This window comes from Colossoma macropomum, unplaced genomic scaffold (genome assembly GCF_904425465.1).
Source record: "Colossoma macropomum unplaced genomic scaffold, Colossoma_macropomum, whole genome shotgun sequence".
Taxonomy (NCBI): domain Eukaryota; kingdom Metazoa; phylum Chordata; class Actinopteri; order Characiformes; family Serrasalmidae; genus Colossoma; species Colossoma macropomum.
Genome location: NW_023494786.1, coordinates 5,879,146 through 5,894,201, shown reverse-complemented (window position 1 = coordinate 5,894,201; position 15,056 = coordinate 5,879,146). Strand labels below are relative to the sequence as shown.

The 15,056-nt window shown below is 38.2% G+C and overlaps 1 protein-coding gene across 2 annotated transcripts in view; it reads left to right on the top strand.

Moving 5' to 3' along the window:
• megf6 (multiple EGF like domains 6) overlaps positions 1-15,056 on the top strand; it is a 117,074-nt gene that overhangs the window by 69,463 nt on the left and 32,555 nt on the right. Inside the window, exons 17-21 of one of the 2 annotated variants that reach the window (XM_036558666.1) lie at positions 712-846; positions 1,994-2,128; positions 8,832-8,960; positions 11,202-11,333; positions 12,028-12,156. In XM_036558666.1, coding sequence (XP_036414559.1) covers positions 712-846; positions 1,994-2,128; positions 8,832-8,960; positions 11,202-11,333; positions 12,028-12,156 — 660 coding nt within the window. The remainder of the gene's footprint in view (positions 1-711; positions 847-1,993; positions 2,129-8,831; positions 8,961-11,201; positions 11,334-12,027; positions 12,157-15,056) is intronic. The other variant, XM_036558675.1, reaches the window with a different exon arrangement.

The following is a 15,056-nucleotide window of genomic DNA, read 5'->3' as shown; positions in this document are numbered from 1 at the left end:
TCGTAATGTTTTGACTAATTGGTGTGTACAATGTATGCAAAGTGGAAGCAAAATGGTATTAAATTTAATTTATTTCTACCAACCTATTACAAGTGCACTGTGAGCAATTATTTTAAAACTGATTTTCCTGAAAAGACAAAAAGAAGTTGCCTCCCGGAGTAATTAACATACCCCTGCTATGAAGCTCACAAGAGATGTGAGGAATTGTAAAATTGACAGTGGTACTACAGTATTGTATATAACTATGCTCTGATAAAGTCCCAAAGTTTAGATATATTTGACTCAAAACAGAAATTAAACATGTTAGCATCATCTTTAAAAGCCAGCTCAACCAATATTCAACACACTGGTTTAAACAGCTGCAAGTTCAAGTTGCATTTGATGTTACAACCATAATCCAGCAAGAAAAAAGACATCACATCAACGTTGTGTGGCTGGTCTGAGCTGTGTGACTGGGATTTTTATATATCAGTGTCACTGCTAGATTCAGAGTAGTTCATCACCCAAAAATATCCAGCCAAGAGCAGCTTTGAAAGTTACAAAATCTGATTATTTAAAATAACGCATTTGTAATTTTGCTACACCAGCCAAGCGGAACCACACGATAGGGATTTCTAATGAAGTGGCTGATGATTGCATGTCCTCAGTGTGTGACCCCTGATCAGAGAAGAGCTAATGAAAGCTTCATCTCTGGTTTCTGGCTTTTTTTAGCATGTCCAAGGTGGACACACGGAGCTGGCTGTTCGGAGGAGTGTGACTGCGTGCAGGACAACACATTCAGCTGTGACCCGCAAAATGGGACCTGCATCTGCAAACCTGGTTACCACGGTGACCACTGCAACACGGGTAGGCCCGGCTTGTTACAGTTCAACCAATCGTATGAGTTGTCATTGAACCAATAGAGCTTGATTAGATGGTACAGACGAAGTAGTACCACATTTCTAGATCTAATTAAACAGGACTAATTATACTCTCTTTGTAATGAAACATGCGCTTGGAAAGTATTTTTAAGTACTTTGATATCCTTGACAATCTCAGAAAAGCATATTATGACATATTGTGTTGTACTTTATCACAATAATGATGAATATTGTCATATGCCCAGCTCTATGAACAAGCAATTAAAAAGAAAATAGAAAGCAGTGTTTACAGAAGGAAGCAAAATCAACAAAAGAACGTTGCACAGTTGTATAGCAGCCATTTTAAAGCCTAAATGTGGGTAAATATTTAACGATAACAGTATGTCATACAGTGTCAGAAACCACATAAACAAGTCTATTAGAGATGCTGTTTTACAACATCCGAGGTACATATAAATGTCCATCACTTGCTCCAGCTCCAGTGCAAAGGGCTTTACACACCAGGCATGATTTCTTTATGGAATTCATTTGGACAACAGTAAATGAATTCAAGCGGATGATATCTTGCACAACTTGGCCATGTCCAGTGTGTGTAGTTTAGATGCCAAAAAAAGTGTCTGAATTTCCATGCCTTTCATTAGCATCACGTTAAGTTTGCAATGGTCTTAACAATAAAGATGGTCACGTTAGATATCAGACGTGCTTTATCTACATTTGGGGTCAGGAGAAAATTGCTTACAATTGATTGCTTTTACTCTGCTAAAAAAATCAAAGGAACCATTAAAAGTTTCTGTTGGGTCCTGGTGGCATCCAACAGTCACTAATAGTATTATTTCTTTCCTGATGGGTTGGCATGACAGTGTAAAGGATTCTAATGGGTTAACATTTGTTCTGGGACTGAATACAGATGCATTTGATGGTTTCCTAATAGGATTTAGGAAACGTCCTCCAGGAAACAATTGCCATTGAAATTCCCATTGGAAAGGAAACCCATCAGTTTTTGATCCTAATGTTACCAATATTTTTATTTTTTCAGCAGGGTTAATAAATGCTTAGAAGATATGATTTGGGTAGAGAACACTGCATGGCTCAGTCATTCCTCTGTTTGAATTCTGTTTATTACTGTTGTGCAGAATGTGCAGCTGGTTTCTACGGTAGTGGCTGTAGAGAGCAGTGTAACTGTTCTGACACTGTGTCATGTAACCATACAACCGGAGAATGTCAGCAGAAGTGCCCTGCTGGACTCTATGGAGAGAAATGCCAACTGGGTGAGCCTGAAATTTCTCTCTCTCTCTCTGTCTCACATAGACACACATAAGCCAGGCATACACTGTGCAATTTTAGAAATCTTGTTCTTTGGTGACGGCTCACACTGTGCGTTTGAATCGCCCATTGTGCAGCCAAAGCTTGCTATTTATATACTCACACTGTACGAAAACACTCTGTCCGACTGACATGACACAACATGGGTGCTCACACTGCATGTGAAACGCAGCCACTACAAACAGCTCTGTCTACAATTTCCAATAAAGCTGTTTCATTCAAAACAACACGCTGTGCCAAGTCCCGGGCAAAAACATTGGCTGAATCTCAAGTGGCTCACTGCTCCCTACATAGTGCACCGCATATTAAAATTCTTGCTTCTGCACCCATAAAGTACATCACATGTCTAATAAATAGCCTTCTGAGGTTCAGCCAAGTGTGCACAGTTCCATACTGGACAAACAGTGCACTATTTTGGTGTAGAAGTCAGAATTTAGTGCACTGCATAGGAAGGAGGGGCCATTTGAGATTCAATGAGCCATTGACAAACCGGTACAACAGCTTTGCTAACTTGTGCCACACTGTGCACTGAAGCTGAAGAACAGGCGCTCTATAGACAGCTCTATAAAGACAAAAAATCACTGTATTTATACCAAAGTCGGCAGGCATGGACGTTGGTGCTGTGGACTTTTTTGCCTCCGTGTAGGATCGGTGGTTATGATTGTGTGAGGTTTTGGGTGCGATTTTGCTCGCACTGCGAGACAAGCGACCAAAATATCTGACATGTCAGAAATCCATCCGATCGTCCGACTGCTCAATCAGAGCTCATTTGGGCAGTTAATTGGGCATCGTTTCCCCTCTCACACTGCACGACAAACGATGGCCAATGAAGCTAAAATTTGGCCCGATCGTGAAATTCAGTCGGCTCCGACCAAATCAGGCTTAAAAACGGGCTAAAATCGCAAAATCGGCTTTACACACCCCAATTTGTTGTCAGTATGTTAATAGCCCTCTGAAATCAACCATCTTGTTAGTGACATTAAAAACCATAAAAAATGTTTCACATGTTGTTTATTGCTCTGAACCATTTTGGTATAGAGACCTACTTTTACAGCTGTCCTGAAAATGAATGTCACAATTTGAAATCTACTCATAGGTTTCACAGTTAAGTGGTGAAATTCCATTGTTTTAAGGGGGGGCGGGGGGGGGGCAGTATGAGAAAAGCCCTTTGTACGTTTATATTGTTCAGTTTTGAGCATAGTCATGGACTTTCCGGATCTTCATAACACTTTTTGGCTGTATCCAGTCTTTTCCTATCTGCTGTTGGTTCTGCCTGTCTGGAACATTCTACTGAATTGGTTCAAAGTCAGAGTTGAAAACACTTTCACACTTTTAACTTACTTAACTTGCTTGGACTAAAAGTCCTTTTACTTTGAGTGACTTTATACCTTAATTATGTTTATTTTATTAGAAATAAATGATACAACGTTCCATTTTCAACTAATACAATCACACCTCCGAAACGTTACCAGATGTTTCAGCATTTTTTTTTTCCAGTTGAAAAAGAACATATAACCTTCAGTGGTTATTTATAATAGGGGTTTTTATTTACTGTTTTACCTAAGTCATCTAAGCAAAAATAGGCTTAGGCCTCAGTTGTTGTTAACTTGCTGCATTATACTGCCCTCTAGTGGTAACTGATGCCAGTGCAGTATGGCTGGACCATGGCTGCTTGCCTTGAGTCAAGCACAATGAATAAATCAGTAGCCTGATGTGACCCAACCTAGACATCCTCATTATCAGCCTGTCTGAGAGCTAATCTAATACGAAACCACACTCGCTATAAAATCTCCCACATGACAAACGACTGACAGTCCAGATCGCTGACCCTGTCGGTAATTCAATCACGCTGTGTTTGTGTGTGGGAGAGAGTGAGAGTTCTGCCTGTAAGGTTATTTAATGAAGACAGCAGTGACAGTAACATTTCAGTTACTGTCACAATTATAATAGACAGAGCTATAAAGATTCTCGAGCCGTTAGATTTAACACTAAGTAATGTGTGTGTCTGTGTGTGGAGGAGGTGTGTGTGTGTGTGTGTGTGTGTGTGCGATATGAAAATTTTGTGCCAGATACCGATACAGACTTTAAAAGGTTGAGAATTCTGGTAACTGATAATATTGGCAGATTTAATTTTAGATTTTTAAGTTTTAAAGTTTTAATTTTTAAAGTTTTCATTTTTTAAGTTGCTGTACTGCTGCACTTCATAAACTCAAATAAACAAAAGAAACATTTTTTTCAAGAACTTTTAAAATAGTATAAATATTATAGCACTGAACATAAAGTAGCCATGGGCAGATAATTGATCATTATTGAATAATTGGAACAATTTAAATAAATGCTGATGTTACTCAGCTTATGGTTTGTGCAACATTTAACGTTCCAAGTGATTTTATTTATTTATTTTTGCTTTTATTATTTTTATTTACTTTTTTTACCTTTCCTTTATTTATTTAATTATGTTTTTATTTATTTTATCCTTATTTGATCTGTTATTTATTAAGTTACTATATTGTTGCAATTTTAATGGTTTATTGATTTTTTCCCCCTTTTTTTTAACTATTAAATGTACTATTACGATTACTTTGACTTTTTAAGTATTTGATATGTTTTTACTATCCATTTTTTCAATCCCTGTTTTCTGTATTGGCTCGGCTAAATTGCAAATGAGGGTCTCCTTCAATGGACATTTTTCTTTAATTGCTTTGTCTTTATTTAACTATTTCCAAGTCAGGCTATTTGGAAAAATCATTATGTTGATTTCCATTCTGGCGAAGAATGCTGGGATACATGCAAACGAAACAAAGAAACGTGCCACTTTGGAAACATTTTGGTATGCAATCAAATGAATGGAGAAACACTGCAGGTTAACAATGTTACACGCCATCTACATAGAATATAATTATCATTATAAATTAAATTATATTAGATACTAGCCTAGATGGTAGCTACATACACATCAGGAATAATGTAAGCTATACGGTACAGTTCTGTTAACACTCATGTGTTCCTTCAAAACTGAAATTGGATCATGATAATATCATTTATTAATAATTCTGCAGACGATAATTGTCTAAATTATCTTTAGACAATAAATTGTCTAAATTTACATTCTCACCCAAACTTACGGTGGAGCTACATGATTCTTTGGGTTTTCTGTGTCTGTTAATTGCCCTTTCTTCAAGGGCTCTTTAGTAAATGGAATGGTTCTATATTGAACCATTAGAACCATTTCATGCTTAAATGGTTCTTTGCATGTTGATGGTTCTTCAGATTGATGGAGAATGTGTTGTAGATGGTTCTACATAGAACCGTTTTAAAAATTGTTCTATATAGCACCCGAAAAGGGTTTTTTTAATGTCAGGATGTCAAGCTTGCAACAACTGAAGAACCCTTTTTTTGGTGTTATGTATAACCATATACACTCTTAAAAAAGATGGTTCTTCAGAGGTCCTTTAATAAAGAAAATGGTTCTATATAGAACCATGAACACTCAAAGAACCCTTTGCATGATTAAAGGGTTCTTTGCATCATGATAGGTTCTTCAGCTTGATGGAGAGTGTGCTGTAGATGGTTCTATGTAAAACTGTTTTTGAAAAGCATTCTATATAGCACTAAAAAGGGTTCTGCTATTGTTACAATATCAAGCTTGTTACAATAGAAGAACCCTTTTTGGTGCTATATAGAACCTTATATAAAAGACTCTATATAGAACTATATACAGCACATTCTCCATCAATCTGAAGAAAGATTTTACCTTGCAAAGGACAATTTAATCATGCAAAAGGTTAAGTCTTAATGGCATTTCTCTTTACTTAAGGACCCTTGAAGAACCCTCTTTTTAAAATGTGTATATTATTCACATTAAAGCTTGGGTTTGGATACATTTCACATGAGTTTGTTACACTAACCGTGATGGTGTTTGGTGTCAAATGAATATAAACTATACTGCTGTACCATCTAAGGTGATGCTGCAGCCAAAAAAGTCTCTTGTTATTAGCATATTATCAATAACATTTTTGATGATGCTGATGCAACTGTAGGTCATCAATAATGGCCAATAATGCTACCCAATCTGATCCCAATGGGGCCTGAAAAATACTGGGTTTGGGCCAGGTTTATGCTTTTTCAGGCTCAGATTTGGCACGTTGTCTCTTCCACGACACATCGACCATTAATGCAACTGTTGTGCTGGTCAGGTCAGGTCAGGATTTCAGATGTAGCTGTAGCAGTCGGCCCTGGTTGGACTGGGTCTCTAAGTTGCAGGTATGGGTTTGTTTTGGGCTCAAGCCTGTGTGGACCTCTATTATGTGTGCTCCCTAATGTGTTTCATTTTTGTTGGCTTGGAAAGAGTTGCTGTTGTGCCAGCAAGAAAGGAAAAGCGTAGGCATGTTTAAAACAGTCCTCAGTAGCCGCTTTAGCCATAACGAGAGTGATTTCATGGGAGTTATTTGAGTGCTAATGTTTAAACCAGGTCTGCACTTGGACTCTGTCTTAGAAACATAGTGTTTTAGACTTTTTCTTTCTCTTCTTTTATGATACCGATACAGAAATCTTGAGAATCCTCATGCTCTTAAAGAGTTTTCCCTTTGAGTCCTGGTTCCACTCAGCGGTTGTTCCTCATGCTCTTAGAGAGTTTTCCGTTTGAGTCTTGGTTCCACTCAGTGGTTCTTCTTATAGTCATAGGCTGAATACCGAGGATTTGAAGTGAGGGCCACACTTTCTGCTACATTCAGTATTCATTCTTACTGCCAGTAACTAATAGCGATCAAAGGACTAAATTGGCTGCTAAAAGCTACTGCAGTGCCTGATCTAGTCATTTCACACCGAACCCCCAACAGAAGTTCAGCCCACATCTGTAATAAGAATAAGTACCATAATCCACTAAGGGGCCATTGAGGTTATGTCTTAAAGTCTATGATGGCATATTCCAACCAGGCAATTGGTCAATAAACTCCACTCATGGAGAACATTACACTGGCAGAGAAAAGCTATCAGCAGTAGGCGGTTACCTCTTCACTATTAAATATTATAGATATCAGGCATATTAAATATAAAATATAAAAAAATATAAAAATCTAATCATGTCTAGTGGAAATATATTACAGTATTATCACCCTTACACTTAAATATTACATCTGATCAGACGTATTAACATAAGCTGTTAATGTATTATGGATGTATTAGCTCTATGACTACTACTACTGCTGCTCATACTAGCATACAGTTAAGCACACAGTGCCTTCAAAGTGAACATGCTGGCTGATATTTGATTAATAGTTTCACATTATAATAAAAAGACTAGTTGGCACCACAGACCAAGAGTATTGACCTCATGTTGTAGTTGGTGGCATACCCATATAATGAATTCTCAGTTTTTTTCGATGAGTAAAATGAATAGCTGTTTTTGTTCCATGCCAAGGTTAGCCTGTTTACCTGAATAGCAGGGATATTGTTGCAATTCCTTATCATTCAACATGTTGATGTTTAATTCCAAAGTTGTAAGTCTTAGCATCCCTGACCCAAAAGGCATACTTGTTCCAAACACATTTGCCAAGTGCTGACAAGTAGTTAAGTGAAGAAACATCGAAATAAAAGACGGAGGCTAGATTTATTTCCGAACTAAGAGCATTCATGCACTTCAAGCTGATGAAAGTGTCCAGGCCAAGCTTGTCCCCTCGTATTATAATGGGGAAAATAGTAAACAAAGTAATACTGAAACGTTTATGTGTTAATTTGTAAAGTTTGTAGTATTGAGAAGTACAACTGGAGCTCATCTGGTCAAACTGGGCGTGCATTTTAGTGAAAAGTGTAAATGAAATCTGGCCAAAGTTTATCTAGATATGATGCACACACGAAATACATATTAATGCAAGGTGTAAACAGGCTCCTTCATAAGTCTGCAATTTGTTACTGACAGTAAATATACCCACTTCCAGCACCTCATACTCATTTCTGGTTTAAACCACACACTCTTTCTGTTTGTGTTTTTAAAGAAGGTATCGAAAAAAAGTATCATTCAGGAATCGGTGTCAGAATCATGATATTGGTATCGGTATTGATAATGAAAATTATTTGAATAAAATATTTTTGTATACTGTGGCGATTTCTTCTATAGAGAAAAAACTGCTTAGACCCTGAGTTCCTTATATGGACATGACTGCAACCACACTTTATCTTGCAGGATAAAAAGCCTTAGTTAGTTGTTTAGGGGAAGATACAGTCACTAAGTACTAGTATATGACCAATGAGTGCACCAGAATGTAAGCTGAAATAATATTTTTACAATTGATGCTATTTTTACAATTATCACTTTGAATGTTACGTTTATTATCAATGTAACGTTAGCTGTATTGGAAGCTATAATGCTAATGTTAGTGCTGTGTATGCTAGTGGCTAGAGAAGAGCGTTTTTTGCTCATATTTTAACACTCTTAAAAAAAATTTACAATTTTCCGATTATGCATGTTACTTTGAGTAACTATAAACATATGTGTTTGTTCGTGGCCCTGTATCTAGATATTTTTGAAACAGGTTTTTGAGAACACTTTCAGTTAAGGTAGTGTTCCAAAATCTTCCATTGGTTTGCAGTGAGGGACTCTTGCTCTAATGTATTATATGACAGAGCTGCATGTTCCTGTTTCTGTCACAGCATGTCCTGCAGGATTCTTTGGGCCAGGGTGTGGGTTATCCTGCACTTGCCATGCCAACACTGCCTGTAACGCTGTGACTGGAGAGTGTGTGTGTCCACCAGGATACACTGGACATGACTGCTCAACAGGTCAGTGTGTGTGTGTTTGTGTATGAATGGAGAAGTGATACCGTGACCCCCCTGACAACGTACGATACTAGAATTGTCATTGTAATTCTGAATATTTCAATTCCAATATGACTTGCGTATTAATGAGCCTATATCCTACATTTTATTTGATCTATTTTATCTGTTTATGTATTTTATCTACTTACTGTGCTTGTTTGTGTACCAAAACCAGCCATAATTCCTTCATTCCAACCTCTTTATCCCTTAGAATCAAACAAGCTGTTTTGGTTCTGTGCCTTGAAGGCTGATGTATGTAAATGAGCTCTGTTCTTATTGGTTGCTCTGCATTCAAAAAGGAGTCCAGGTTGGTCCTTTTAACTTTAGTGTGAATGGGCGAGGCTAAATGGCTGTAGGCTAAATAAGTGCATATATATAAATGCATTCATTTTTAACCAGCCACTTAATTACGCACACCTCCTTGTATCTACACTTTTTGTTCATTTTATCACACAGGTGCACTTTGTAATTCTACAGTTACAATCTGTAGTCCATCTGTTTTCTGCATACTTTGTTAGCCCCCTTTTACCTTGTTTGTCAGTGGCAAGGACCCCCACAGGACCACCACAGAGCAGGTATTATTTGGGTAGTGGATCATTTTGAGCACTGCAGTGACACTGACGTGGTGGTGGCATGTTAGTGTGTGTTGCACAGATATAAGTGAATCAGACACTTGCACAGATATAAGTGAATCAGACACTTAAGACACTGGAGTTTTTAAACTTACTGTCCACTCTATTAGACACTCCTACCTTGTTGGTCCACCTAGTAGTTAGAAACAAAAGCTCATCTGTTGCTGCACAGTCTGTGTCTGTCAACCTCTAGTCCTTCATCCGCTTGGTTTTTCATGATAGTCACCTGCAAAAGTTTGGGCACCCCTGGAAAAATGACACATTTTGTTGATTTTTTAAATTTCTAAGTGAAAGTAAGTATGTCCTCTACAGAAAACGCACGTCTTCACATTTTAACGCAGAATTACTGTTTATGTGCTGTGGGAGGAACAAAGTAAAAAGTCTGGAAAAAAGTAAAAAGTCTGTTACCTGTAGAAGATGTACTTTTTTCACTTCAAAAAATCAGCAAAACATGTAATTTGACCAGGGGCATTAAAACTCATGCATACAACTGTATGGGCCCTTTTAAAAGCCCATTGGTAAATCAGTAAAGTGACAGTTAAAGATCGGCCTGCATTATTATTTACTTTGATTCATTAAACAAAAACCTATAGAAACATATCTTAACCTGTGATTGGTCAAGAGGCTCACAGAACTGTGATTGGTTAGAGAGACAGTATACACAATATATTTCCAAATATATTTTATTTGAGAATAAATCATTTTGGTTTCGTTAAATTTTTTCCAGCACTGTTGAAAGTGCGCATAAACAAACATGAGTGATTTATTAAAGGGCCAATACCCAACATTTTTCTCGTAATTAATATTTGTCCTTGATGTTTGTCGGAACACAGGCAAAGTAAAATTTTTGCATTTTCCAACCTCTCTTTATCCCTTAGAATTAAACAGGCTTTTTTGTAACTCAAAAAGACAGAAATATGATCAGCTGTTCTGATTGGCTGCCCTATATTGTGTCTCATTCAAAAAAACCCTAGGCTGAAATCACTCCATAAATCACTCCACACCCTGAAATGTTTCAGCAAGAGTGGGCGTGGCTAAACTGAGGTAAACTAAATAGGTGGATATAGGCAAATACACAAGTTTTTGTGACATTCAAAATGAGCTTTTTTAACAGCTTAGTTTCCATCTATGGACTGTACTGCAGAGTGAAAGGTACGTTTTGAAACTGTAACAGTGTTTACATGCTACATCAAGCTCTTTTATTTCAAGAAGGCAAGGCTTTAAAGTTATTTTGAAGGTCTATGTTTTCATAATTTTTTGCAGCAGGTTCAGAGTGTCAGGTTAGAGGGGGCCTTTTGAGACCAATACCCTTGTGTGTGCCCAGGGGCTTTGTGAGACCAATATCTATCCCTTCCAATGCCAAGTGTGGGCTAGCGGGTTATAAATTCCCCCAGTGCTGCCACTGCAGTAACTGGGGGAAAAACTCAATATTAATACCACTGATTTCAGATTTAATCTGTATTATATAATCTATAGCATTATAACTTGAAATACAACCATTATAAGAATGTAAACACTTTCAAGCACAGTGTAAGCTGTAATTTAATCCGTTTCTGTAATGATGTGTTTGCAGTGTGCGAAGCTGGGTTTTGGGGTCCTGGCTGTGCCAACCCGTGTCAGTGCGTTAACAGTGCAGTATCATGTGAGGCCAGCAGTGGGCGCTGCTTCTGTGAGCCTGGATACACTGGAGAACAGTGCAAACAGAGTTCGTGTCTGATTTTTCATCTTTTCTCTCTAAAACTCACGTTATGTCTCTTGACTTTTCTCTCTGTTTGCCTCAGTGTATATCTACAGTGCGTATGTCATTACATAAATACACTCACTGACCACTTTAAGCTGTAACTCCGCTCAGGAGTTAGAGACTGTGGTCTGTCTGTTCATGCACAATTTGTGCGAGCCATTCTCTGTAATCACAAACTGGCGGGTGATGAATGAAGCAGAGGGTGGCTGACAAATTATGCATGGCAACAGACGGACTACAGTCTACTCCTAAATAGTTGACCAGTAGGGCTGGTGGAGCCAGTGAGTGCTTGTAAGCATGAGGTAGTGGTTGTGGATGGTGAAAGGTTTACATAGGAACCTTTCCACATCAAAATGAATGTAACTGCTGCCACCTTGTGGACATCTTCATGTACTGCTAGCACAGTAATTGGAGTATGGCAGGGCATTTTTTAGAGGGAACCCAGACTGTTAAGACTTAAAACAGTGCAAATTCCCAATACTATTAAAAGATAATGTATACACAAAATAAAAATGTTTTGTTTTTTGGCTTGAGTTATACAGCATATTTTAATAGTATTGGACATGTAGACAATATTGAGCATTCTAATTACTGATTACTGTGATCTCCATATGTTATCATACATATCTTAAAATATTCTCAATTTTTCCCATGTCAGAGTGTCCTGAGGGCCAGTATGGTCCAGACTGTGAGCAAGTGTGTGACTGTATGAATGGAGCAGGATGTAACCATGTGAGCGGGACGTGCAGCTGCACATCTGGCTGGACAGGAGCACACTGTGAAATGAGTAAGCTGTAAAACACATAACATACACACTCAATGCTAAAATATTTTGTGACTCTGCTAACATTGTTTCCATTTTCCCACTAGAGATGGCACATATTCTTTTACAATACCAACACTGATACTGAAACCTTTACAATATAGAATATTTATATGATATTTCTTCTTTAAATACCACTAAGCTTTAAAATTAGCCACTTTAAATTAAAATGCTGCACTTAAGATGACTATCTAAAAGTAGGCTATTATGCTCAAACTTTTCAAACACTCTACTGCTCACATCACACAATACACATCTTTTGGGTTTTGCTCTGATATTCAATCATTTTCTGATATCAGCTGGATGCCCATTGATACCAATACACCAATATATCCACTACCCACTGTACATCTCTCACAAATATTTTCTGCAATATATGTCAGTATAATGTTGCATAACATGCAAATATATTCCATATCATTATAACATGTAATCAAAATGGTAAGGTAATAAATGCACTCACATGCATACACAGATGACTTCTTTACAAGAAATATGATTTGATTTACCCCTGTGTAATCATCTAAAAATAACAATATGAATTAAATGAGTGAGGGTAAAGGCCATTGTACTGCATCACGTTGCTCACACATTGTTCAAAATTTGAGTTTGAGACGATTGTTATTGAATGAAGGTACATACACCAGCGCTGACACGCAGCAGTGCTCAACGCAATTTTCCCATTGCTTTATTTAATTAAAGCCATATCAAGACCACAGAAAGCCACAGTAGAGAACATGTGGCTTGAAATTTACACAGAGAAAGTCAGTCTTCTAGATAAAAGTGAGTTCGTTAAAAGGCAGTAAACTGATGCCAAATGTGACAAATGATTTTAAGAGTTGTGTTTCAATAAATCTATTTGAGTAGAGTGTAAAAATGAACTTGACGTTTATTGGCACTCTTACTGAGCTGTGGGCGTGACACAAGTGTTTCTCTCCCCAACTTGACTGCTCGATGCTCAGTGGAATTTGTTTAAAGTCCAAGAGAATTTGCTGTGATGGTTATCTGTGTACTGCTGTGACATCTGACACGGCATGTTTTTGGCTTATGTTCGGTAGCAGGGTTCACGCAAAATATTACCAAAAACACAAAGATTCTAAATGGCACTACATGATAACAATGGGTCCCGAACTGAGCTTATAGAAACCTATGCCTACTGATCAGTATTGGATAGATTAATGCCAGAGTGTGTTGTAAGTGCCTATGAGTAGGCATCTTGTGCACTCGTACAGACACACACACACACACACACACACACACACACACACACAAACACTGACAAGCACTGCTGGATCCATGACAGCATCCTTTTCTTAATGAGACAGCCACATTCAGCTGGACTGCTTTACAACCAAACCACAACAGAGACGCAACACACACACACACACACACGCACACACAGTGCTTTCAGCAGTGCATACTCCATGGAAACACGTTTAGTCAACAGTCAGACAACGGAAAACAAGGCAAGCATCTGCTATACTTTATCAGTGGAGCTAAGAGGAGATCAAGACACAGAAGGAGAGAGTGAGTGTCAATGTGTATATACACTCACTGGCCATTGTTTGTATCTTGTATCTGTACTCATTGTCCATTTTATCAGGTCCTCTTTCCATATAGATTAGGGGCTCTCAAACTCAAATTACCTGGGGGCTACCAGCCAGGTGGTCTTTTCCAAGGGGTGCTGATTGACATACACATACACAACCTAACATTACAGTTTTATGTGAGGGAGAGAAACGTGACTAGCTGAAAGATACATATTATCTTACATCACCGAGGCAAAATTTAGTCCCGCTCAGCTCAAATCAAACTGAAGAAAGCAGCACAAAAAAGTCATTTCAAAACTCTCTCAACAGAAAAGAAGATCATTCGTCCTCTGCCAGTTCATAGTAAAAACATCACAAAAGCTAAAGATAATAGAAGAAAATCATGAAAAGAAGCAGACATGGGCTTTAATATCTAGAACCCGATGGGCATTTCAGTGTAAACCAGAATGCGAAACTTCCCCTGGTATTCGTGGGGTCCCATGTTGGCTGGCTGCTCCAGTGTTGGCTGACTGCTTACTCACTAACCATAGAGGTGCTGATGCCTACAAAATATTCAACGGTAACACAATTTAACAGTTTAACAATTGTTCAGGAAATGCTCTTTTGTAGTTGATAATGAGCTCTTCCACACATTGACTGAGATTTTATACATCTCCTCTTTTGTCAAGAGGTTAATTAGGGGGTCTTCCTTTCAGTTAACCCCTTGACAACCCCCTGCATTTCACACCTTGGTGTAAACTGACAGTTCAGTTTTGTTAGACTGCCTTGAAATTTACCATCAAGTTACCCAAAATAATTATCTACCACGTTGTCGTTTGTACCTCACATTTACCTAGAACGTAAAAGAACACATTGCAGCCTTTTCATGTGCATTCTAGGGATTAGGGGCTTTGCTCAAGGGCTACTTTATTAGCAACCCCTTCATTGGACCTTGTACCTTGTTAGAGACTGTAGCTCTTTTATTTACATGCATTTCGTGTTAGGGCTTCATCCTCTAGTCAACGGTTTCTGACCACAGAGCCACTCAGCTGGATGTTTTTGAAGTGGTGTACCTCTCTCAACCCAGTAGTGACAGTGACGTGTGTAAAAGCTTAGCAAAACCGCAAACTCTGATATACTCGAACCACACAGTGCCACGTCAGTGTCACTGCTGTGCTGAGAATGATCCACCACCCAAATAATACCTGCTCAGCTGCAGCCCTGTGGTCGGAAATTGATCAGTGATGAACGAGAGAGAGTGCAGCTGGTTAACTGTGCACAGGTGGGCTACAGCCTGTAGTTGTACAGATGTGTTAGAGTAGGGAAAGTGATAAA